Genomic DNA, 24,498 nt, shown 5'->3' with positions numbered 1-24,498 from the left:
TTTTTAAAAAAAAAAAAAAAAAAAAAAAGGCAGGATAATAAAAAATAAAACTTTATTGAAGCAGCTAAACTTAACCGCGCTAACACTTTTCCAACGGGACACCTACAAAGCAAGAGTTAAATAGAAGAATGGTCTAACTTCGTGCTTTTCTGATTAACTGTAACAATTCTAAGTTGCTCGCTTCTTTTCCATTTATAATTCAGAGAGAAAAGCCCTTGTCACGTTTTGTACCTCTCTCCGCCTTGACTTGGCATCAAGCAGACCCTGCCTCGGGCTCCCGATGGAGGATCCCAGCTGAAGGTCTCCAGACCTTGTACAAATCGTGGCCTCTCTCTCCCCAAACAGGTACACAGGCCTGCCTCTGGCCGTCACCATCAAACCCCCTGGAGCATCTTCCAACGTGGACAAGACAGGAAACTAGTGTGGCCGGGACTGAACAGATTTAAGGTTTTATCACAAGGACCTGAAAACTGCCAGACCTGCCCTCGCCCTGCATGGTCCTCCTCAGGGCTCTGGTTCTAGAAAGGAGAGCAGAGCCGCCTTAGTCCTTCTTGCCCCCAGGGGCCGGGCTTCTTGTGAGCAGCTTCCCTGGGCTGGAATGGGTCAATGTGGACACCGTGGGGGATTCCAGCTTCACTCGGTCCAGGAGGGTCTTCTTGAGGGCAGCGGGAGAGACCTTCTCTTGGTCAGCCATGGACTGCAGCTCTCTGCAGACAAAGCCCCAGAGGGTTGAAGGAGAAGCCAGACCTCCAGACAGCTTTCCCGTGCACGGAACCCCCAAGCCCCGAGGACTGGACACCACCCAAAATTAGAACCCCAAATCAAATGCGTCCCCATCAGAAGTGCTACTGAACTACGTGCAGGTGACCACACATGTGTGTAGCTCCACGCGCCATCTGCGATCACAAGGAGAGAGCACGCATGGAACAGTCAGCCGGTCTGAAGTCACACACTTGTCCCCACTATGTACCAGCTGCCAGAGCTCAGGAAAATCGCCTCTGGGCCTCAAACTCCTCGTCTATAAATCCAAGCTCCCTGCCCCGTCAGAACTGGGGTAGTGTTCGATGCAGAAAGACCTGTAAACCCTCAGTGAAACAGAGTCCAATGAACCATGCTTATGGACAGAGCACTGCTGAGGGACCAGAGACGGCAGGTTCTGCGGGATGGGACCCAGCCCGGGGACGCTGGGAGCACAAGGCCTGGGCACAGAGGGGGAGCGACCCACCGTGTGCGGATGCAGGAGGCCTCCACGGCGTTGATGAGCAGGGAGCGGAAGCCGCCGCTCTCTAGGAAGTGCAGGGCATGGATGGTGGCCCCCCCGGGGGAGCAGACATTGTCCTTGAGCTGGCCTGGGTGCTGCTCTGAGTCCAGCAGCATCTTGGCAGCCCCCTGCGGGAGACAGGAAAGATGAGAGGAGAAAACTGCTCCTGTACCGTAGGACAGGCTTGTGCACACTGCCCTTCCCCAGTCGCTATCCCAGCTTCCCAACCAAGCGCCGCCCCTAGCTCCAGGACCCCGCTCATCCCACAGCCTAGTCCAGAACACGCAGGGCGAGTATACTGACCAGCAAGGCCTGGGCCCCCAGGCGGACCGCCAGGCGCCGAGGCAGGCCCATCTTCACCCCACCATCAGCCAACGCGTCCAGCGCCATGAACGCCTGTGGAGACAGTGCTCACTGAGTCCCGGGGCAGCAGGCACACAGGGCTACTCCCTGTGGTCTGCTGCTCCTGATGACCGGAACTAGCTCCAAATACTGACGTCCTCCAACCGCTAGCTTCGCCCCACATGTGGGCAACACCTACAGCCCAAGTCAGTCTGCCTGCCAGCCCATCCCGCACCCCTGGGGTCCCCAGAGGGTCTCACATAGGCAGGCCCACTGCCACTGAGCCCCGTGACGGCGTCAATCAGGTCCTCTTCCACCTCCGTGCAGAAGCCCACGCTGCTCATGAGCTGCTCCAGGAGCTGCCCATCTTCCACCAGGGCGTGGGTGCCCGTGGCGTACACCGTGGCGCCCTCCCGCACCACCACGGGTGTGTTGGTCATGCAGCGAATCACCTTGGGAGCCGGTTGGAAGGCCATCAGCTTCTGGGACAAGGAAGAGGCCCAAGTGAGTTGCCAGGGCACGCCTTCCACCAGCGCCCCCACCCCCCCCACACACAGGTGCCCTCGCAGGGGCACCAGGGCCGAGATGGGCACCTTTTCCACAGAGCTGATGGTGACACCGGCAGCACAGGACACCACGATGTGCCTGGCCTGGACGTCAGCCCCAATCTCGTCCAGGATGAAGGGGATGATGTGCGGTTTCACCGCCAGGAACAGGACGTCACTGTGCCTCACCGTCTCCTTGTTGCTCCGGGTCAGGTTCACGCCCAACTTCTGCAGGAGGAGACTGCCCATTTCACAGTGCCAGGCAGCCTCCCTCCGCCCAGGCCCCCCCAAGCACAGATGAACTCCGCCAGCTGCAGCCTGGAATTCCTTGCCCTGTCCCATCAGGGTCTGCCCCTACCCCGAGACTGTGCGAAGTCTTCCCTTGCCGCTAGCCGCCAAGTGAGCCAGGTGCTAGGAAGGCACAAGCTTCCCCAAGGCAACCGGGGCGTGGCTGTCTCCATCCCCAGCCATCCTCGGGCACCCGAGCACCCCTCTGCCAGGTAAGTTCACCTGGCTGGAAAGTGGCACAGGCAGAGGGGAAGGTGAAATGGGAGCGCCCAGGGGTTGGCTCAGACGGCAGGGACGCTCCTGGGAGGAGGTCGGCGCGGGCCGGCGACCAGCACAGCTCCGCTCACCTCCGGGTCCCCACCCTGTTCCCCACGCCCCTGCGCCCCCCTACCCTGAGCGAGGACACCGTGGGCAGGTCCATTTCCGGGGAGCTGGCTATGATCTTGTGAGCCGACAGGATGCCTGCGGAAGACGGGGTTCTTCAGCCTGGCACCGCGGCCCCGCCCTCCGGCTCCCGCGCTCTCCCCGGGAGGGCAGGTCCGACCCACAACAAGGCCCCGCGGGGGCTCGCGGCCCTCGCTGCTCCACGAGCCTCGTCCCGCCCGCCAGACGCTCAGCCGTTCGGGCTCGCGGGGCGGAGGGCGTCCCCGGACCAGGCTGCGGCCCGCCCGCCCGCGCGCGCCCACCTGCGGCTGTGAAACCCCGCGCCAGGGCACAAGCCAGCTGGCCGGCGCCGATGAAGCCCACGCTCATGGCGGCGGGAATGCGCCCGACACCGCCAGGGAACCGCCGCAGGAGACACGAGGCCGGGCGGAGAGACCTCCAAGCGCGCCGCACGCCCCGGAAGCCGGACCCAGGCAGCTGCCGGGAGCTTCCGGGCCAGCTCCCGGGACCCCTCCCCACTGCCTGCCTGGCAGGTCGTGCCGCGGGGCCTCACGGGGCCCCGCCCCGCCCCTCCAGTACGACCAATCCGCGGCCGGAAGCTCGAGCGGACCAATCCATGGTCGAGAGCTCGGCAGCGGGGCACCAATCCTCGGGCTGACCCAGCCTCCGCCGGGAGCTCAGGCGGACCAATCCGCGACCGAGAGCTCGAGCGGACCAATCCTCGGCCGGGAGCTCAGGCCGTGTGCCCGCCCCCGCGCGCGGGATTGGCGGTGGGACCAGGGTTGGCCCCCGACGCCGGTGGGTCCCGAGGCGGGGGTCCCCGCCGAAGTCGACTACTGTAGCGTCTGGAGCGGACTGTCAGCCGCCTTCGTGGGCGGTAGGCCTCCCCGGCTTGCGGACTGCGGGGATGAATGAGGGCGGGGGCTCGGGTAGGCCGAGGGCTGCTGGAAGCCCCTACTACTCTCTCCCTCCCGGCTTGCGGGGTGGTGGGCGCGGCAGCAGCTGGAGTTGTCCACCCGAAGCTGCACGGTTCCCAAGAATTGGTCCGAACTAGATTGAGGATAGGCTTCTTCCCTGCGTTTAGGAGGATCCACTCGTTAAGTGTGAGAGTGGTCTGCCACCTCCATTCTAACCTGTCTGGCCAACTTATCTCTTAACTCAGGCCAACACCCTGGGGCAAAGTACCCGGTGATGAGAACTGACATGGCCCTCTCAAGCAATAGGGACGGCCCTGAGCTTGCCCCGGCAAGACCACCCATGACTGACCCCAAGACCGATGGACGTGCCCTTTGCTGCCCACCTGCACTCCCACTGGCTTTTGTCCTTTGCATTTTCCTTATGCAAACCTGGAGGTATTTTCAGCACTTCGGAGACCGTCTTAGACGCTAGTCGGCTGTCTTCCCAGTGTTGACCTCGCTGAAATAAACTCCTTTCCTCTTTCCCCTCCCAGTCCTTTCTCTGCCTTTGATTTAGTGAGTGGTGAGTGGCTGAACCTGGTGTGTCTGGGACCCCCGGAGCCAGGTGCTCTTGGCCCGCTGCGCCCCAGGTGCAGGTAGGGCCCAGCCAAGACACCTGGAAGTCTATGACTTCACCCCCAACCCCACCCCCCATTTGCTGTAAACGCTCCGCGGAAGGTAGGTTTGCGTTTCCATCAGCAGTAAAAGTAAGTAAGGGGCCTCCGGAGCGGGTGTCACGAAATTACGGAGGTAGCAGGGGGCATCCGTGGAGGACTCACAGGGCGGGAGAGACTGTGGGCTCCCCACGGCCTGTCTGCGGGTGGTTCTGCACCCCTGCCCCGCCCCCTCCCTGCAGCACCCCCCCTCCCCCTCCCCCCCTCCCCTGCCTGCTCACATCCCTGATCAAGCCCCCACCTCTTTGGTTCCTGCACCCTTAAAGGTGCAGACCAAATGTTCACTATGAAGCAAAATAATATTTCAATAACTTCTTCTGATTAGAAAAGAACACATCCATATTGAGGAAAATATGGGAAATCCAAAAAAAAGTAAAGGTCAAAATAGTCTCATAATCAGACTTCCTAGGGATAATTTCTTGGAAACATTTTCGGTGGCTTTCCTTACATTATTATTGTCTATGCATATATACTTTTCCATCCTTGGAAATAAATGATATAGTTTTGAAACTTCTACATGAGATCTATAATAAGCACTTCCCAATGTCACTGAAAAGTTGTTTAAAACAAGATTTGTGTGACTACTAATGTTCCATCTACAGCGGCACCACACTAACCATTCTCCCAAGGATCAAAATTAGGTTTATTAATTCATTCCACAGATGCTTCCTGAGCCAGATTCTGGGGGTACAGCCATGAACAAAGCAAAGGTCCCTGTCCTCACAAACATATCAGTTTTTGAAATTATTCAGGGGCATCTGGGGGGCTCAGTCAGTTAAGCGTCTACCGTCGGCTCAGGTTATGATCTCAGGGTCCTGGGATGAGCCCCACATCAGGCTGCCTGCTCAGTGGGGAGTCTGCTTCTCCCTCTCCCTCTGCCCCTCCCCCTAGCTCGTGCTCTCTCTCCTTCTCTCTCAAATAAATAAAAAAAAAATTTTTTTTAATTACTCAGGGCGCCTGGGTGGCTCAGTCGGTTAAGTGTCTGCCTTTGGCTCAGGTCGTGATCCCGTGGTCCTGGGATCCAGTCCCACATTGGGCCCTCTGCTCAGCAGGGAGCCTGCTTCTCCCTCTGCCTCTGCCTATCTCTCTCTGTCTCTCATGAATAAATAAATAAAATCTTTTAAAAAATAAAATAATTTTAAAAAACTAAAAAATTATTCATACTACTGTGAGAAAATCTTTGTCTAACTCTCTGATTATGTTCTTAGTTCCATGGGTAATGGCTTTAAAGGCTCCCCATGGTGGCCAAGGGGCACCAGCAACTCGACAGTTCAAACTAGCTGAAGAAAGGGGGACGTTTGATAGAGCCCTTGGGAAGGTACTGGGGAGCATGCCATCTGGGAGGGGCACCTGCCTCTGGAGGAGCTCGGGGACCAGAACTAGGGCCCAACGCTGCCCACATCCTTCCTCTCTTCTCTGGTCTTCAGTTGTTCCCACTTGGCCTTCTTTCTTATGGAAGAATCTTCGTCAGGCAGCAGGGAAGGTGGGAGCTTCTGAGTGCTCTCTGCTCCTCTGAGGGATGCTGGGCTCTCCACAGTCCATTTGGGAGGCTGCGGGCCCCCTTGCTTCCCCTGGTGTCTGGCTCTGGCCTGCAACACAAGATTGGGGCGGGGCGAAGTGTGGTGTCTCACTCCTTCCCACATCCGTCCATCCCTGACCTGGTCGCCTTGGTATCTCCTGCTTCGGTGTCCGGGGGTGGAGGTGAGATGTGAGGAGGACCACAGGGCCCAGGTGGTGGCCCCCGTGCCGCTTTGACCACCAGCCGGGCCAGGCCACATGAGAGAGGGCGCAGCCAAGGCACGTGGCCCTCCTGACGGATCTTGGACGGGTGAGTCACCGGCCAGAAACCGGTTCTTTTTTTGTGGTACTTCGAGATCTATCTTTTTTTTTTCATCTCCAAAGTTTAAAGTGTATATGTACAAAGTTTTATTCTGTTTTAATTATAGGCAATTCCATTTCATTCTCTTGTAATGACCTTGATGACTTTGCCAGGGTTCCCTTGGCGAGACGTGGAAAGGAAAGTCCCCTCCTCCCCCCAGCCACCTAGGACCCACCCCTGTCAGGAGGGCCCCAGCTTGGTGCTGCCATCCTGCCTCGGACATGTCCGGCACCTGCGTCCTTGGGCGCCCGCTCCACCCATTTTACTCCATCTGAACAGGCAGAGAGAGAAGCCCCGAAGGAAAATGGGGAAGCTCATCAAGCTTCCAAGACCGCCCACCTTCACCCCTCTCCTCCTCCCTCCTCCCTCCTTCCCGCTCCTCCTCCTCTGGTCAGTTAGATCAGCTGTTGCTGCCCTCCCCCCACCACAGTCCTGCTCCTCTCCCTCCTGCCTTCCCAGACAAGATGTATCATTTCTGCCTCCACTCCCCCGGTTCTTCACTCCCCAGGGCCTCTGGGCCTCCTTCCTGGTCTGATTAGCAGGCTCGACTGTTGTCACAATGCACATGACCCGGGGAATGAGGGAGGGTCCTGACCTGCTTCCAGCTAATCCTATGGCAGGTCCCCTTGACCCCAGCCCGTCCTGACTTGGGGACCTCTCCAGGCAGGCACATTTTGCATGCGTTTTTCTTTTTCTTTTTTTTTTTACATTACACCAGTAACCATGTTAATTGTAGAAAAAATTTTAATTTGATCAAATGGGAAAATGAACATTGCTTTTAATCCCACCACCTGAAGGAATCAATGTGACTCTTAGGAACATAACTCTACCCTTCTTTGTCCTCTAAATCAGGCATGTCTTAAACCTGATTTTTTAAAAAGATTTTATTTATTCATTTGAGAGGGAGAGAGAGCACAAGCAGGCAGAGAGGCAGAGGGAGAGGGAGAAGCAGACTCCCCACTGAGCTGGGAGCCTGATGTGGGACTCGATCCCGGGACCCCGGGATCACAACCTGAGCCGAAGACTGACACCCAACCGACTGAGCCCCCCAGGGCCCTTAAACCTGATTTTTTAAAACAAGTACGTGTTCGTGTTGTATGTAAACAGGTCAGGTTGTATGCAGAGGAGACATGCAAAAACCATAGGGATTTGGGGCAGGCAGTTTTCAGATCATTCAAAATCACCTTTAATGCTGTTACTTCGTCTTTAGGTGAAAACATTGTAATCACTCCTTGCTTGTAACGCACCTGGCTGACGTCTTCATCTTTGCTGCCCCGCTACAAAGGCCCTGCAGGTTTTGCATCACTGAATAAATGTGTTACCTCACACGTTGCAGCTCAGAGGTCTCCGTAGGTCCTGCTGGTTTCTCTGCTCTGGGTCACACAGGCCACATCAAGATGCTGCTGATCTGGAACCTTCTCTAGAGGCTGTGGGGGAGATCAACACCTAGACTCATTCGGGAGCAGAATTTGCCTCCAGGTGGCTATAGGACTGAGGTCCCCTTTCCTTCCCAGCGGCCAGCCAGAAGTCGTTCTCAGCTTCTGGAAGCCACTCACATTCCCAGGCTCGCAGTCCCCTTCATCTGCAAACCAGCAATGACAAGTCTGGTCCTTTTCATGCTTCAGGTCTTTCTGGCCTTTTTTGCCTCTCTTGGTTCACATCCTCTTGGGGGCTCCCAGGTGTGATCTGAAGCGGGCACCCAGACACCGTGGGCAGGGAGGGGCGGAGGAAAGAGACAGGCCACTCCAGATGGGTTGAATGAGCACAGGGAACAGACGTACGAGGCCTGTCTTGGGGGCTGCAAGATAGTGGATCCCTGTGCCCGCCCACCACATTGTAACCCTTCATAGGCCTCACTGGGGTTCAGTCACGTACCCCCTCCCTCCTGCTGGTGCCAGCACCACATCACTGTCTCAAGGTCCTCCTGGGGCAGCTTCTGGGCAAGGTGACCAGAACCCACATTCCAAGGACAGGGGAGGGGGTGAAAAGGCTGCAGGTGCTGGGGTCCAGCTGCCAGGTCAGCCAGCAGTCACATCTTCTCATGGACCTTCCCTAAAGCCTCATCTCTGTGCCTCTAGCCAGAGAAAATTCTCTACTTTGAAGGGATCCTGTGATTAGATTGGGTGTACTTGGTTAATCCAAGATCATCTCCTTATTTTGAGGTCTGTAACCTTAATTACATCTGCAAAATCCCTTTGAAATATAAAATCACAGAGTCACAGGCTCCAAGGACTGGGAGGCCTGGATGTACTGGGAGAACATTCTGTCTACCACACCGTCTCCCTATGCTGAGGACCACATCCTTACATTTTGAGGTGAGGCCAATCTCCTGGATTTTTTAGCTCACAGGGGATGATGGGAGCAGACCCATCCTTGCCACTGGTTGAATGGACTGGCTGGGAGTCCCCAGATCTTTTAGGGTAGGTCACTGAGTAGCTGGTAGAACTCTTTAGAAGGTATGGATACCCTTCTTGTAAAGAACAATAGTCTATCCTAGTACTCACAGCATCCCGCACGGAAGGACTTCATTCAGACAACTTATGGAGGTGATCTAGGCCTTTCTGTCCAAGCCAAGTCCTCTTCCTTGCCTCCAACCATACGCTTGCCATGTCCTCAGATCCTGGCTGTCCAAGACTGCCTCCATTTTCCCCTCCACTAATCCGTTGTCATTAATTAGCTTTGTGGGTAAAAACAGAGCCCAAGAACTTCAACAGCCAGGTGTAAGGAAACCCAGCTGCCTGGAAAGGTTCCATAAGGGCACTGCCAGGTGTGGCCGCTTCTGGATAAGCTGGTCACTAACGCCCGTGTCATCAGCAGAGCACGCTTACGGGAGCGCACGCAGTGGGAAGGAGTGTTACAACCCATGCCTCGGCGTAGAGAGTCAACAGATTTCGCCCCTGCCTCGATTTCTTCATCTGGAAAATGGGAATCATGATACCTACCTCGAGGAATTCACTGTAAGAACTAGGTGATGTGAGGTATCAAAATAGCCTGGCACAGCGCCCTGGCTTACCGTTTGCTTGCCACACCGTTGTCACCCCGTGTCCTGTCCCCGTAACCACAGCTGCAGTGAAAGTGCTTTCTGAAAAGGTGACATGGGGGCGCCTGGGTGGCTCAGCCGTTAGGTGTCTGCCTTCGGCTCAGGTCATGATCCCAGGGTCCTGGGATTGAGCCCCACATTGGGTTCCCTGCTTGCTGGGAAGCCTGCTTCTCCCTCTCACACTCCCCTTGCTTGTGTTCCCTCTCTCACTGTCTCTCTGTCAAATAAATAAATAAAAATCTTAAAAAATAAAATAAAGAGGTGCCATGTGTGAGTGTTCACAATACTGTTTTTGGAGTGACAGTTGGGGAAGGATATAAGCATTATAAATGAAAGCTTAATCTAAACCTAGTTACTGCAGTGTTTGGCACCCCCAAAGATTGGGGGTCTCGGTCGCCCCCTCTCTTCATATCATTACGAGATCTCGTCCCCATCATTGCTGCCTTCTCTCTCGTGTAAAGGGTACCAGGAACTAAATGCAGAGACAGAGTGAAACATCACTTTATTTCAGCAGATTATCTACACTCAACTCTTTTGGCTACGTTTTTTAAAAAAGTAAATACATGTGGGTTCTGGTGGCAAATCTAAAACAGTGGGGAGAATAACCTAACTACGCACAAGAAATGCTGGGTCTGCGGGGGGAGGGGGAGGAGCAGGTGAGGTTAGGGCTCTCTCACCCCCCAGGGTACTGACTCAGAGCTGGAGCCCAACTCCTCCCTTTTAAGAGGAAACGGTAGCCCAAAGTTTTCCCCATTGGCTTGAGGTCACAGTTGTGACCCTGTTCGATCCAGAAACCAGGCGTCCTGACTCCCTGCCCACTGCCCCAGCTGGAAGCCCTTCGTCCTCCCCCCTAGCAACACCGCAGGGGAGTGGGGACCCGAGATGTTCACAAGAGTTCAGAACAGGTCAACGCTTTAGGGAACAAGTGTTTTTTTTAGACCTCCTCCCTACCTAGGGGAAACTGGGGGATATTTTAAAATTTTTGTTTTAATTGTCATCGTGTAATAGAGTAAATCAGTCTGTTTCCCCAGTTCACATCATAGGGCACGTTGTCCCACACTCAGCTGAGAATTTGCCGGAGAAGCGCCCAGCTGTCCATGCCCAGCTGCATCCTTTAACGAAGATTACCTGGGCTTTCCTTCAAGAGCTCAGCAATCCAAGCAGTATCAGTTACTCGTGTAAGTGCTTCGGGTGGGTGAGGCCCAGAAGGACAAGAAGTGGAAGAACGTGCAGGAAAGGGGAAACGGGGGCGCTGAGTGGGGCCAGGGGTCACTTGCTAAGGAGGAAATTAACACCTACGTCAAGACCTGCTTCTGTGCACCTGTGCTGTCTGAGGCCTCGGAGGCTGCACCCCACACCTAAGGCTCCAGCTTCCTGGGCACGGGCGCCCCGTCCCAGGAGCAGCTGCACTTCTGCACCCTCATGTTGGGCAGGCTGACCACCTGCGGCCTGGGCCTGCCTCCCTCCTTGATGCTGACGATCATGGGCAGCGAGGCCGTCTCCGAGGCGACGCACTGCCGCGGCCCCAGAAACGGCCACTTGAAGGGCAGGGGCTGCGGGGGCTGCTGGCAGGTGCCCACACACTCGTAGGCCAGGAAGCCGGGGGGCTCCAGGACCCAGTTCTCAGCCCACTTCATCCCCCGCAGGTCAATGTACACTTCCTGGCGGCAGCAGCGGGTGGCCTCCGTCACGGGCACCTCGGGGTCACAATCGCCCTGAGCTCTGCAGGGGCAAGGAGAGGCAGAGGTCAGCGGGGAGGGCCCAGGGCAGAGGGGGGGGGGGCATATCTGGGAGGGAGGTTTATCATCCAGCGCTCCTTATGTTCAAAAGCCTGGCTGTTTATGATCAGGACGGGTCACTACCAACAACCAAACATCACAAGTGCCATTAGTCCCGAGACCAAAGAAGAAATCTGCGGGCATTCACTCCCAGGCACCCTGAAAAGACCCACTTGGACTGAGCTGCGTTCCCTCTGTGCCTTGTGAGTTCCCCCCCTCCCCGTGGGGCCCAGGTGCCTACCCATAGGCCCCCAGGTCCAGCGTGTGCAGCTCCAGCTGGGGCTCGCCCTGCCCGGGGCCCGCTGGCCCCTGGGAAGCGAAGCGCACCAGCTTGTGGGCGCCCAAGGCCGGGGGGCCCAGGTGCTCCCTCTGCACCGTCACCTGCAGGATCAAGGGCTCCCGAGGCCGGCTCAGCTGCTGCCAGAAGGTCACGGCCTCGGTCACGTCGAAGGCCTTCCAGCCGCTCTCGTGGAGGGACACCAGCCTGTGACAGGGCAGCACGGAGACAGGGGCCTGAGCTGGGGGCTGGGGGCTGCGGGTTCCCCCACTCCCCTCCCCCGTGCTGGGCCCCCCCTTCCCCCATCACCAATTAATCGAGCTGGGACCCCCGGGCCCGCTCCTGCTGCTGCCCTCCCGTCTCCTTCCCTTCCAGCCGGGACCCCTGCCCCCTCCCCTCCCACACCCTTCCTCCGCCCCATCCCTGCTCTCAGTCCCCCACCTGGAGTCCACCAGGGAGGTGCGGTTGGAGCTGTCGTCCCGGACGTGCAGCCACTCGATGGTGACGCGGGCACGGGCGCTGTGCGGGGACAGCCGCTCATGCCTGCGGAGTGCGGCCCTGGGCACCGGCTCCTGGAAGAGGCGCAGCACGGCCCGCACCAGCTCGCTGTTGGGGGGCAGCCGCTGCTCCATGCTGAACACCAGCAGGTGCGTGGAGGCCTCGGACGCCAGCCACCTGCCTGCCACCTCTGGGGACAGGAGCAGGGTCAGGAGGCCTCTCTAGCACCAGGGCGGCTGCGAGGGGGGCAGGGCCCCAGCCAGGGAACAGCATTTCCCCAGGAGTCCCCAGGGAGATCGCAGGGAGATGCCCAGGAATCCCTAGGGAGAATGTGCGGGCTGGGGCTTTGCCTCAGTGCACAGACATGCAGCCTTCTTTTCTGTTTGTTTTTTAAAATATTTTCTTTTATTTTGAGAGCGAGAGCACACGTGGGTGCCTGAGGTGGGGGTGCGGGAGGAGGGGCAGAGGAAGAGAGAGCATCTCAAGCAGGCTCCCCTCCCAGTGCGGAGCCCAGGCCGCGCTCAATGTCATGACACTGAGATCATGACCCCAGCCAAAATCGAGAGTTCATACTCAACAAACTGAGCCACCTGAGCGCCCCTAAGATTTTACTTTTAAGAAATCTCTATGCCCAATGTGGGGCTCGAACTCACAACCCTGACATCAGGAGTCACGTGCTCCACCGGCTGAGCCAGCAGGTCCCCGGACAGCCTTCTTTGGGCAAAGGGGGCACAGCAGAAATGGGAGCGCAGTCACCTCTGCGGAGTCTCCAGGCCTCCAGGCACCCCACCCGGCCTGGCCCTGGGCTCTGAGGAGGGGAGCCCCAGCCCCACAGAGGTGAGAGGGTGCAGTAGGATTCAGACCTGGCCCATCTCCTACCGCCTGACCTTTAAAATGATGGAATCGGCCCTTCTGTCTCATCTCACAAACCGCCCCCGACTCTGGGAGGGAGTCAGAGCTGGTTCAGCCTCATTTCCAGAGAAGCCAACAGGCTCAGAGATGTTGGGTGACCCGTCCGGGGCTGGACGGCAAACAGCAGAGCTGAGACCCAAGCCCAGAGGTCCTTGCTCTCGTGCTGCGGCCCTGACAGAGGGACAGCTCCTCCTGGCCGAGCGGTGGGGCGCTCGGCGCAGAGATCGGGCCCCCAGACGCAGCCGTCCTCACCCTCCGGGGTCCCCCTGCCCGGCCCCGTGGACCCTGGGCCCCCAGACGGCCCCCCTCAGGCTCATCCCATCTCTGCCCACCCAGCCCCAGCAAGGATGAGGGGCACGGCGGCAGGGAGGCCTCACCTCGGAATTCCTGGCTGAACCTCTTCCCTCGAGAGCGGACACCATGGCTGCGCTGCAGCAGGGCCACGTACTGCGCCATCACGTGGGCAGGGGTGACCAGCTCCCCGACGTCGCCCTCGTCCAGGACGGGCACCTCGCTGAGGTGCAGCTGCCGCAGCAGACGGCCCCGGATCTGCTCCCCACTCAGGGTGGCCCCGGGGCCGGGAAGGGGCAGCGCCCAGAGTGCCCAGAACAGCCACAGCGGCCTCATGGTGCCGCGCGTGGGACGGAGGAGGAGGGGCGGAGCAGACAGACGTGTCCCCCTAGGAGGCTCCAGGAGGGTCCCCGCGGGCTGTGCGGAGGGCCAGGCTGGGCCAGCTTTATAGCCAGCCCCGGGACGGGCCTGGGGTGGAGGGAGGGAGGCCACACCCCTCGGACCTCCTGGGAGCTCAGCGGCCAGACGGGTCCAGGAGCCTCGAGGAGGGGGCCGTCTAGAACGGGCACAAAGGCCTGTCTGCATGCCACACCAGCCTGGGGCCTCCAGCCACTGCTGTCTGGGCAGCTCAGTGATCATTTTAGTGCCTGCTGAATTTCCCTGGCCCTGCGCCGGTCCTGGTCTATGAAAAGGTGGGCCTATTCTGTAAGAAAGAGAATCCTATTGGGCAACTGTTGAAATCTTCCCTGGAGGCCAGACTGGGTGTCTGTGTGTTCGTCAGGAAGGAAGGAGGGAGAGGACCCTGTATTCCTGCCTGCTCTGGGCCAGGCCCCATTCAGCGAGCTCCCACAGAAGCCCCTGGACCCATCCTTGCCCACTGTCTGTCCCTGAGGGCCCCCTCCTGCTCCCCTCCACAGGCCCTCGGAAGACCGTGTCCTGTCCACGACCGAGGAAGCTGCTGCCGTCAGACCCGGCTCTCTGGCTGTCCCAGGAAGGGCAACTTTGCAAGTGTCTTTGCAGTCACCGACCTCAGAGCAAGAGAACCCCTCAGGCTGCACACATCATTCTGGGAGCGCTCCAGGCCCTGAGTCAGGCCGTGGGCTCTCACCAGAGCTCAGGGGGACCTGGGTCAAGGGGCAGGGACCTGGAAAGTGAGGCCATAGCTGCCCAGACCCATGTCCTGTCCAAAGCCTCGGGTACAGAGCACATGGGCATGGGAGCCTCCCAGGCTGGGTGCAAATATGGGGCCTGCGTGCCTTGCTGGCTATTTGACCTTCTAGCAAGTTCCTCAATGCCTTAGTGACTCAGTTTCCTCATCTGAAGGAGGGGTGGTAAGAACTGGGTCTACTTCACAGAGCTAGTCTGGAGAGCAAATGCATTGGCACATGGAGGATGTGTATCCCAGAACCTGGTATACAGTAAGTGCACAATAAGGGCTTGCCATCCCTCTTACCCATGGTCTTTCTAAAAATGCACACAAGAACAATAATTTCTTGAGTGCTCACCACGCGCCAGGCACTGTGCTCAGCTCTGAGCATGTATTCACAACAGCAGAGGAAGCAGGTGTCCAAACGCACCTTCCAGAAGCAAAGGGAAGGAGCAACGCAGAGGGAGGGACTGAGTCCCATCAGAGTGCTCACGTCTCCCATAGTCTGAAACCCCCTGCACCCCACTGGCCTCCTGCTCTCTCTGGGACAAGCGCAGCCTCCACCGGGAGCTGAGCTGTGGCTTCTCTTTGCAAGTGATTAGCAGGGACTTACTTGATGCAAACATTTGGGCCTTAAGTCAAGCCAAAAGGTGCAGAAGTGTCACATTCGCAGGCGACCCAGGACCCATGGCCCTTCGTCCCTGGAAGCTGTCCTGAGCTGCTGTTCCATAAATATGCAACGGTCCACCTCCCTTGCCACTTGCGGAGAGGAAGCCCGGTGGCTTATCACGGGCCAGGATGGTGCCAAGGAAGTAACACCCGAGCTGCCCCTCGCAGGTCGGGGACCCCTCCCCAGGCCCCCAACATCTAGGCCCCAGGAGCCCCCTGGGGCTGGAAGTTCACAATGAGGCCATGTGGCCCCCTGTGTTGGTTTCAACAGGGACCTGCTGTCCCAGGACTGGGAGAGGTCAGGCCCAGTGCTGCTGCTCCCTGGCCATCCGGGCAGGAGAACACGAGGTTCTCTTGCTGCCCCCCTCCCCCCAGGAGACACCTCGGGGCTGAGGACCCCTGGGACTCCTCAGTGGCCCGAGCCCCTTTTGTAGCAGGGATCACCGATCAGTTACACTGAAACTTCATTTTCCCAAGAAGACTGTAAACAGAAAAGACTGTCCTCTCCCGGATTCTCTGCCTCCCCCAGGCCAGACACTGGGCTCCTGGGTTGGCCTTCCAGCACACAGACGACTCTAGAGTTTCGTCCTCAGTGGGGACTGGAACTACTAGTCAACACCCAGCATCTCTGACTGAGGAATGGGGCTTCTGGAACCCGGTGCTCAGGGGGCCCCTCGGGGCCAGTGGGCACGCGGGCAGGTGGTCCACAGTTGGGAAACAGAACTCTTCTCGATCCTGGGGACCTCTCTCAGGCGGGAGTAGCCTGGGAGCATTTGGGACCCCAGAGGGTTTGCCCAGCAAGGGTCCCCCTGCTCCTGTCCCCGGCTACTTTGTAGACTCAGGGAGCTGAGAGCCGACATGGCCTATCCAGGCCAATCTGCCCCTACCCCCATTTTTATTTTTTATTTTTTTTTTTAAAGATTTTTTATTTATTTATTCGACAGAGACAGAGACAGCCAGCGAGAGAGGGAACACAAGCAGGGGAGTGGGAGAGGAAGAAGCAGGCTCATAGCGGAGGAGCCTGATGCAGGGCTCAATCCCACAACGCCAGGATCACGCCCTGAGCCGAAGGCAGACGCTTAACCGCTGTGCCACCCAGGCGCCCCCCTACCCCCATTTTTAAAGCAGGAAAACTAAGGCTTGGAGAGGTGACCACTTGCTCAAGCTTCCACAGTTTCTGATGGCTGCCAGCAAAAAGCTCGTTCTTCGATTCCCAGGCCTGAATTCCTTCCACACCCCAGAGCTCTTTCCAGGGCACAGTCCTGCCCAACCCCTGAATCAGGCAGAGCACACCTCCCAGCCCCAGACGAGCTGGGGACTCAGAAGGGTCAGGCCAGGGCTGGGCAGGGACCATGGAGAGGCAGACAGACAGAGGACAAATCCCCAGACTCCCTGGACATGGGCTTTTAGTCCTGAATGTGGATTCCAAGCCGACTGGAGTTTTGCTGGGGAAATAAAATAATTGGGCAATTAGCTAGTGGCCAAAAGAAAAACACGAATGTGGATTGGGACACTTTTTACCAGGGGCTCATTACCCAGCAGGAGGGAGAGCAGCGGCCTTTGTCGTGCAGAGCTGGGACGCAGGCCTGCCTGCTGGCCGACACTGCGGATCTGGGTGGACGGTCTGGTCTGGCGGTCTGTGGGCTCGGGGTGGGCTCCAAGAGCAGGGAAAACAACGAAGTTGCCTCTTCTGACCTGTGGGAGGGAAGACTACTTCTAAAGCTGTCTAAATCCGCCCCTTCTCCCCCAGGCTTTGTGAGACAGAAGAAACCCATACCATTCAGCAACCTGTACTGCTAGGAATTGTAAAGTTTTGCAAAGACTTTTTTTTTAACCAGGGAAAGGTAAAATGAGTTTTTGTTTTTGTTTTTTTAATTCCAGTGTAGTTAACATACAGGGTTCTATTAGCTTCAGGTGTATGTAAAGACTTTTATCTTTCAGAGATACGTTGGGATGCTGGGAGTGTTATCTGTCTGAATGCAAATACCTTTGAACACCATGGGTCCAATTATACACAGATTTTTTTTTTCAATTGATACAGTCTAGGACTGTAAGTGTATTTTCTCTTCCTTACGATTTTTTTTTTAAGATTTATTTAGAGAGAGAGAGAGAGAGCACAGGCAGGGAGGGGGCAGACAGAGAGGGGAAGCGGACTCCCCGCTGAGCGCAGAGCCCCACTCAGGGCTCGATCCCACCAACCAGAGACCATGACCTGAGCCGAAATCACGAGTCAGGTGCTCAACCGACTGAGCCACCCAGGTGCCCCTTCCTTATGATGTTCTTAATGATATTTTCTTTCTCTAGCTTACCTTACTGTAGGAATACAGCATATAATACACAGACCATACAAACGACGTGGTAATCAACTGGTCAGGTTATCGGTAAGGCTTCTGGTCAAGTAGTGAAGTTTTGGGGGAGTTGAAAATCCTACGCAGATTTTCGACTGCACGGGGGTTGGCGCCCCAACCCCCATGTTGTTCAAGGGTCAGCTGTACCCTGCGCTCACACTGGGTCTGTTGCACGCGTATGCTTTAGGACCCGGGACACTTGAACCAAAGTCTCCCCCAACCTAGGTGGCCCTTAGAGAGCCCAGCCTTCCAGCTCACTCCATCCTGTTGGTTCAGAATTCCTCGGATTCTGCAGTGGCCCGGTCCCCTCGCGCTGCACAGAGCGGCTGTGTTGGACACGGTGTCAGCCAGCCTGAGCTTTGACGGTGGGCTCCCACCCCACACTGGCACGGAGCCCCACACAGCTCTCCCACGATCCCTGTTCCAGCATCCCACCTTCTCCCTAGCCCGGCTTGTTCTGTGGCACAGTCCCCGGTGTGGTGACTTCTGCCCAGAACCACCCAGCAACCTGTCTATCCACAGACGTCCGGACCCCGGGCCTCCTGCCTGGACCCCACTGGGCACACAGTCGAGAACCTGACCGGAGCAGGGGGAGGCCGGCTGCAGCTGCAGAAGCAGGCCCAAGAGGGTAAAACAGCGGTCCTGCCACGAAGGTGATGGTGATCTGGCCTGTTCCAGATGGTTCCTCAGCTTCCTGATTGCCTCAGAGAAGAAAGAAAGGGCCCAGGGAAAAAAAAAAAAAGTAAAAGAATTTTTTCCTGAGGTTTTTTGGGCTCTCCCTGAGCATTTGAGAGTAAGAACAGATGAATGGAAAGGTTTTTTTCTCTCTCTAAATGCTCCAAACATAATCATGATATGCAAACGAAGTTTCATATTTAACATCTAAAGTTAACATCACGTAGGTCAATACTTCCCTCGAAACTTCTGCTACTTCAGGGCGCCCGGGTGGCGCGGCTGGCTGAGCGTCCGACTCTTGATTTCGGCTCAAGTCATGGTCTCAGGGTCCTGGGATCAAGCCCTGCATGGGGCTCCACGCTCAGCACGAGGCCTGCTGGAGATTCTCTCTCTTTCTCTGTCTGCCCCTACCCCCAAATAAATAAGTAAATCTAAAAAATAAAATAAACTTCTTTTACTTCTCCACCACCAGGCTTTCCTGCAAAAAACTCATTCTGCGTCGTTCTGAATATTTTCACTCTCGGGAGCCCTGACAGAGGAGCGGGAGGCCGGCGTTCGTTCTGAGCCGTGCCCCTCTTCCGGGGTGACCCCTAACCTGACCCCCAGAGGCTCTCCTGAGGCCCAGCCTGGCTTCCCAAGCCCACACCCCGCCCAGCCAGCAGCCACCTGCCCGCCGCACGCTGGCCTCTCATGGAACAGCCCCGGACGGCCAGCTATGGGCTCGTTCTTCACGCTTCTTTACCTTCGAGAGAGTCTCGTCTGGCAAGTCTGGCATAAACTTCACTTCCTCCATGAAAATCCTCCCCTGCTGCTCTGCTCACCCCCGTCTCTCCCTGTCCAGGGCATCCCTCTGTTCTCTGGATGTCTCTGACCCCTCGTGGGAACAGCGGGATGGCCCACCCTGGTGGCACTGTGGACACAGATACCCAGCAGACTAGCTCAGCAAGGGATGGACACTCTCTTGTTGGGATGTGCAAACAACTGGTGCTCAAACAGTGTATGCTGGGTGCGGGGGACGGGAGGAAGGGAAGCGAGAATGCATGGATGGGTGAGTTCCTTTTTAGTAAAAAAAAAAAAAAAAAAGCCTGAAGGGGGAAATTAGAGACTTGAGTTCTTAGTCCAGATTAGGTTACTCGTAGCTAGTAACACATACAACTTCGAGGCTGAAAAACATACCATTGGCGGATGGACGGACAGTGACAGGTGTCTCCTACGCTGCCCGCCCCCCACCCCCGGCTGTCTTGTGGGTGCCCTTCCAGAGCCATCAACCTGCACAAGCCCAGGTGTGCGATCACACCAGGATGGGGGCACGTTCTCCTGTTCTCACCTGCCCACGTCTAAGCTCTCTCTCTGCCCTCGGGAGTTTTCAGGGCCGAAGGGAGGCCCCCCAGTTCTGCCCTTGGATCATCGCCTCATCTTTCTTTGGGGTCACCCTGTTCTAGATGGGAAGTCTTCACGGCGCAGACCGGATCACAGTTTCCAGGGTGCAAGTACTGAGCCCATCAGAATGGACCCAGCCCCCCCGCCCCCCCAGTCCAGGGAAGAGCCCTCGAGCCCTGGGGAGGGAGGCGGTGGTGGTGCTGCTCTAATCTCCAGAGCGGGGCTGATAAAGTGGGAGGAAGGATTTGCACCTCTGAAGGGCGACTAGAAAGCTGGGCTGAGTAAACAAAATACATAATAACGAGCAGGCATCATCTGGGAATCCGAGGATTAGCCCTGTCCCGCTGGGGCCGACCCTTTCCCCAGCGTTTTATCAAGAGCTCAGCGCAGCGGCTGTCTGGGAAAGGAAACGAGCTTTTGCCGTGCGAAGCCCCTGGCCTGCTCGGGCCCACTTCCTGCACGTTCATTAGAGGGTGTGACACTCGGGCCACCACGCAGCCCCGACACCTCCTGCAAACACTTCTTGCTTCCTATGCAATGCCGCGCTCAGCCGTCCCGGGAGCATTTGGCCGCTGCTTAGTCCGGGGGCTCTGAGAGGTTCCTGGTGAGAGCTGATGAGTTCCCTAAAGAGATGTGTGTGTGTGTGTGTGTGTGTGTGTGTGTGTGTGTGTGTGTGTGTGTATGCGTGTGTGCACGTGCGTGACATCTGCACGGTGTGTTTTCAAGGACGTGTCTGGGGTACAGAACCCCACAGGGAAGAAGGATCTGCAGCCACAAGCACCAGTCTCCCCGCTTGGTCCTTCCCAGCGACAAACCCCACTTGGGACACACATCCTGCACAGGGTGGGGGTGGGGGGGTCTCCTTCCTTCAATTTGCTAACTTAGACATTGCCGCCCTGCCACGACGAGCAAGGCCTTGGCTCCTCTCCCTCACTCTGCATTCCCCCCTCCTCGCCAATGTTTAATACACACGGCGTAATTTGGTTCTGCCACTTGTGCAAACGCACACAGAACACTCAAACCTCCGGCTCTTGCCCTGGAGCTGCCCACAGTGTCTCGCTATGTCACGAGGCACGACCAGGGGGTGGGGACACTGGAGATGTCTGCGCTGGGGGAGCCCAGCCACCCCAGGGGAGATAGCACGGTGCGGGGGGGGGGGGTGTCTGCCAGAATCTCTCCAGAGACGGGGATGGCTGTGAGACTTCTCCAGGCAGACCCCCAGCGGCCTTTGCACGCCAGCTCCTTGCCTCAGGCGGCCGAAGCCTTGTCAAAGGGCAGAGCCCCTTCATGAGGAAGGGAGGTCAGTTGACCTAGGAACCCCAAAGGGTGTCCCCTGTCCTCAGAAGGAGCAAGACAGGGAGCAGACGGGGGCCCTGTGGCTCCCTGCCCCCACCCCAAGGCTCATCGCCCATGGTGTCTGTCTATCCAGGCCTCCTTGCTGACACATCTCTCTTTCTACCCTCAAAACAGTGGAGGCTTTCAGAAGGGAAACTGAGGCCAAAGTGCACAAACTAATTCCGTTTTGAGGTCATGCAGCCTGACTTTGAGGGATTCGAACCCCCACTGGGATTCAAACCCAGGGCCCCTGACCAGCCAGGCTGCACCTTCATCTTGTGGGTAAACAAGCTCCTAATCCCAGCAGCAGGGTCCTCCTGGGAGGCCAGCGAATCCCGTCTGCAGTCCCTGAGCATCCGTCCATCAGAAGACCTCGGGGCTGGGGACCCAGAGACAGGTCCCGCGCTGGGGGAGCTCACCCCCAGTACTCAGGTGATGTGTGAAGCAGCCTGTTTCAGATTTTCCTCCCCTTGGGGTGGGGGGCCCTTGCATGCTGACTGCCATCCCCCGAGCCTCTGGGCTGGGCAAAGGCCCCCCAAGCTGACTCACGGCTCTAAGCTCCTCAAGGCCCGGCCGGCCGTGCCACATCCTTGACTGCACAGCCAGTGGCCTCCTCGCCACCCCAAAGGACACTGGCCAGACTGCCTGTGGGCCCCAGGTCACGAGACCAGGCTTGGCAACAGCGTCAAAGCTCGGGGCACCTGAACAAATAAGACAGGGCCTAAAGAACTAAAGCGATGAGTCGGGAAATGTGTGCATGAGACCCAGGCCAGAGATGCCGGCTTCTTCCCACAGCAACGACCCCTCCCTGCTTCTGAGGGGCCCCAGCGCCTGCCTCCAGGTGATGTCACATGCTGGTCATGGCCACACATCACGTGGCTTTGGGCCTGTCCCTGGGCCATCTTCCACATCTACAGAGCAAGGAGAAGGACCGAGCCTTCTTTGTAGGGCTGTTAAATCAGTTAGTACTTATAAAGCACTTAGAAGGGGCTCCTAGTGGCTCAGTCGGTTAAGGGTCTGCCTTCTGCTCAAGATCATGATGCCGAGGTCCTGGGATCGAGTCCCACATCAGGCTCCCTGCTCAGTGGGGAGTCTGCTTCTCTCTCTGCTCTTCCCCTCACTTGTGCTCGCTCTCTCTCTCTCTCAAATAAATTAATTAAATCTTTAAAAAAAAATAAAGCACTTAGAAAGAACAGGAAAACCCTACGTGAGTGCTTTAAAAAAAAAAGGAAAAGAAAGGATCCCAGAGGGGCGCCTGGGTGGCTCAGCCGTTAAGCGTCTGCCTTCAGCTCAGGGCCTGATCCCAGGGTCCTGGGATCAAGCCCCATGTCGGACTCCCTGCTCCGCTGGGAGCCTGCTTCTTCCTCTCCCACTCCCCCTGCTTGTGTTCCCTCTCTTGCTGGCTGTCTCTCTCTCTGTCAGATAAATAAATAAAATCTTTTTAAAAAAAAAAAGGATCCCAGAAGCTGCTTCACTGACCCCAGGGCCCTCAGCCAGGGCCCATCCGTGCAGCACAGCCCTGGTCAACGGGAAGATAGCATCCCACAGGCACCTGCTTAGTGAAGACCCCCTGTGAAAAGTCGGTAATATGTATCAAGGACCTTAAGGGGCGCCTGGGTAGCGCAGTGGTTAAACATCTGCCTTCGGCTCAGGGCATGATCCCAGCATTCTGGGTTCTAGCCCCACATCAGGCTCCTCCGCTGTGAGCCTGCTTCTTCCTCTCCCACTCCCCCTGCTTGTGTTCCCTCTCTCGCTGGCTGTCTCTCTCTGTCAAATAAATAAATAAAATCTTTAAAAAAAAAAAAAAAGGACCTTAAAAATATCTGTGGCCTTGACAGCCAGTAGCTGCACCAGTGGTGAGCAGGGGGTAAGGGAGAGCCGCCCGATTGCCGTGCTGTCTCCTGGAGTGCATGCGACATCGTGTGTCAACTAGACGTCAATACAAATAAAAGAAAAAGAACTAAAGACGTAAAAAATATTCCGAGCCTTGCTCCAGGCAAGTCCCCTTTTGAGGATCTGTCCCAGGCAGATACTGTGAGACTCAGGTAAAAGTTGTCTACAAAGATTCTACACAGCATTTCTAGAACTACAAAAAAATTAAGAAAAGTATAAATGCCCAACAAAAGAAAGACCAAAGGATGGTATATACACAAAATGAATTATTAGTCATGAAAACTCATGTTTAAAAAAATTTTAAAAGGGGCGCCTGGCAGGCTCAGTCGGTGGACCACGTGACTCTTGATCTCAGGGTGATGAGTTCAAGCCCCACAGTGGGTGCAGAGATTACTTTAAAATAAAAATCTTTTTTAAAAAAAAGAATTTTAAATGGCATGAGGAGAGCTCACACCATGTCAATTTAAAAAGGAATGCATCGAATTGTTTCTAATGTAGGATTCCAGTCAACATACACAGAAGAAAAAAGGAAATTTACCAATGTGTTCACGGTGATTACTCCTGAGTTGAAGAAATCTGGGTGATTTTTAATGTCATCTTTATACTCTTCCTGTAGTTCCCAGAATTCCTGAGAGCTTGCTTTATTTATTTATTTATTTTTAATCATCAGAAAAATGAGATTTTTGTTTTGCTTTGTTTTTCTTTGCACAGCTCAGGTGTCACAACAGATAACTTTCTTTTTTTTTTTTCTTTTTTTTTTTTTTAAAGATTTTATTTATTTATTCGACAGAGATAGAGACAGCCAGCGAGAGAGGGAACACAAGCAGGGGGAGCGGGAGAGGAAGAAGCAGGCTCATAGCAGAAGAGCCTGATGTGGGGTTCGATCCCAGGACTCCGGGATCACGCCCTGAGCCGAAGGCAGACGCTTAACCGCTGCGCCCCCCAGGCGCCCCACAACAGATAACTTTCTGCCAATAACCTGCCTGCTTAGAACCTGGGGTGAGTTATTTAACCACAGACACTCAGTCTGATGACCCACAACAAGGGGAGAAAGGATACCTACTTCACGGAGTTTGGGGATAAGAAAACGAAATAAAGCACCAGCATCCGGGGGCTCCTCAGAAGCAGGGTGCATTGGCTTTGCTGCCAATCCAGTAATCGCACTATTTTTTTTAAAGATTTTACTCATTTATTTGCAAGAGAGAGCGTGCGCTGTGCAGGGATGAAGGAGCAGAGGGAGAGGGAGAAGCAGACTCCCCGCTGAGTAGGGAGCCCGATGTGGGGCTCGATCCCAGGACCCTGAGATCATGACCTGAGCCAAAGGCAGATGCTTAACCAACTGAGCCACCCAGGCACCCCCAGCAATTGCACTATGAGGTATTTATTCCTTCCTCTTTTCATGCCCTTACAACTTGTATCCGTGTAAACAGCAAATCTTAAAAGATAATCTACCTCCAAGTTTGGCAGATTGTGCTTTTAATGTAGTGGAATTTCATACTCGTCCCTGTTGTACACATTTACTATACTTACCATTTTCATAGGGATTTGATTTAATTTTGCAGCCACAGCAAAGGCATTTCCAGTTTTTACTATTGGAAACACTGCTATTATAAACATCTCTGTGCATACGATTCTTTTCTCTTTCGACCTACTTCCTTGGGGTGGGGGGTGAATTTGCAGATGGTACTAGCATTTTCGTTACTCTGCCTAGTTCCACTCCAAAAGGATGTTCACATTTTCTAAGTCTCCTGCAATGACATGAGGGTACGGGTTTCCCAGAATCCTCAACAGGGAATCTTCAAAGCTAGCTTTCTTGTGTAGCTACTCAGACGAAAGCTATAAAATGACTACTCAGTGTTGTCTGAAGCTGCCCTTCCTTAGGATTTAATTATTTTCCGTATTTATTGTTTCATTTCCTCCAGACTG

At 55.9% G+C, this 24,498-nt stretch overlaps 2 protein-coding genes and 1 long non-coding RNA gene across 5 annotated transcripts; 1 reads left to right on the top strand and 2 right to left on the bottom strand.

Annotated features, from left to right (window-relative positions):
• Positions 1–35: 35 nt before the first annotated feature.
• PYCR2 (pyrroline-5-carboxylate reductase 2) lies at positions 36–3,336 on the bottom strand. 2 transcript variants are annotated; one of them, XM_040636117.1, is made up of 7 exons: positions 3,123–3,336; positions 2,828–2,898; positions 2,197–2,376; positions 1,864–2,085; positions 1,565–1,657; positions 1,226–1,389; positions 36–707 (listed from the first exon to the last, which is right to left on the bottom strand). In XM_040636117.1, exons 1-7 carry the CDS (start codon positions 3,187–3,189, stop codon positions 542–544), a joined length of 963 nt encoding a protein of 320 aa, XP_040492051.1. In that variant the 5' UTR covers positions 3,190–3,336; the 3' UTR covers positions 36–541. The 2 variants fall into 2 exon arrangements, with proteins under 2 accessions (XP_040492051.1, XP_040492052.1); XM_040636118.1 differs by having other exon boundaries at positions 1,864–2,082.
• Positions 3,337–3,490: 154 nt separating this feature from the next.
• Positions 3,491–9,510, top strand: LOC121103996. Of its 2 annotated transcripts, none has more exons than XR_005836339.1 (3): positions 3,491–4,454; positions 7,540–7,808; positions 8,544–9,510. It is a non-coding gene; the product is annotated as an uncharacterized LOC121103996 (long non-coding RNA). The 2 variants fall into 2 exon arrangements; XR_005836340.1 differs by having other exon boundaries at positions 7,540–8,644; positions 9,147–9,510.
• A 354-nt stretch (positions 9,511–9,864) lies between these two features.
• On the bottom strand, positions 9,865–13,461 carry LOC103669043 (left-right determination factor 1-like). The gene is made up of 4 exons (XM_040634589.1): positions 13,212–13,461; positions 11,866–12,112; positions 11,389–11,631; positions 9,865–11,091 (listed from the first exon to the last, which is right to left on the bottom strand). Exons 1-4 carry the CDS (start codon positions 13,459–13,461, stop codon positions 10,728–10,730), a joined length of 1,104 nt encoding a protein of 367 aa, XP_040490523.1. The 3' UTR covers positions 9,865–10,727.
• Positions 13,462–24,498: the final 11,037 nt, after the last annotated feature.

This window comes from Ursus maritimus, unplaced genomic scaffold (assembly GCF_017311325.1).
Source record: "Ursus maritimus isolate PB19 unplaced genomic scaffold, ASM1731132v1 scaffold_2, whole genome shotgun sequence".
NCBI classification, from domain to species: domain Eukaryota; kingdom Metazoa; phylum Chordata; class Mammalia; order Carnivora; family Ursidae; genus Ursus; species Ursus maritimus.
The sequence above is the reverse complement of the archived record's forward strand: the minus strand, read 5'-3'. Positions and strand labels throughout refer to the sequence as shown.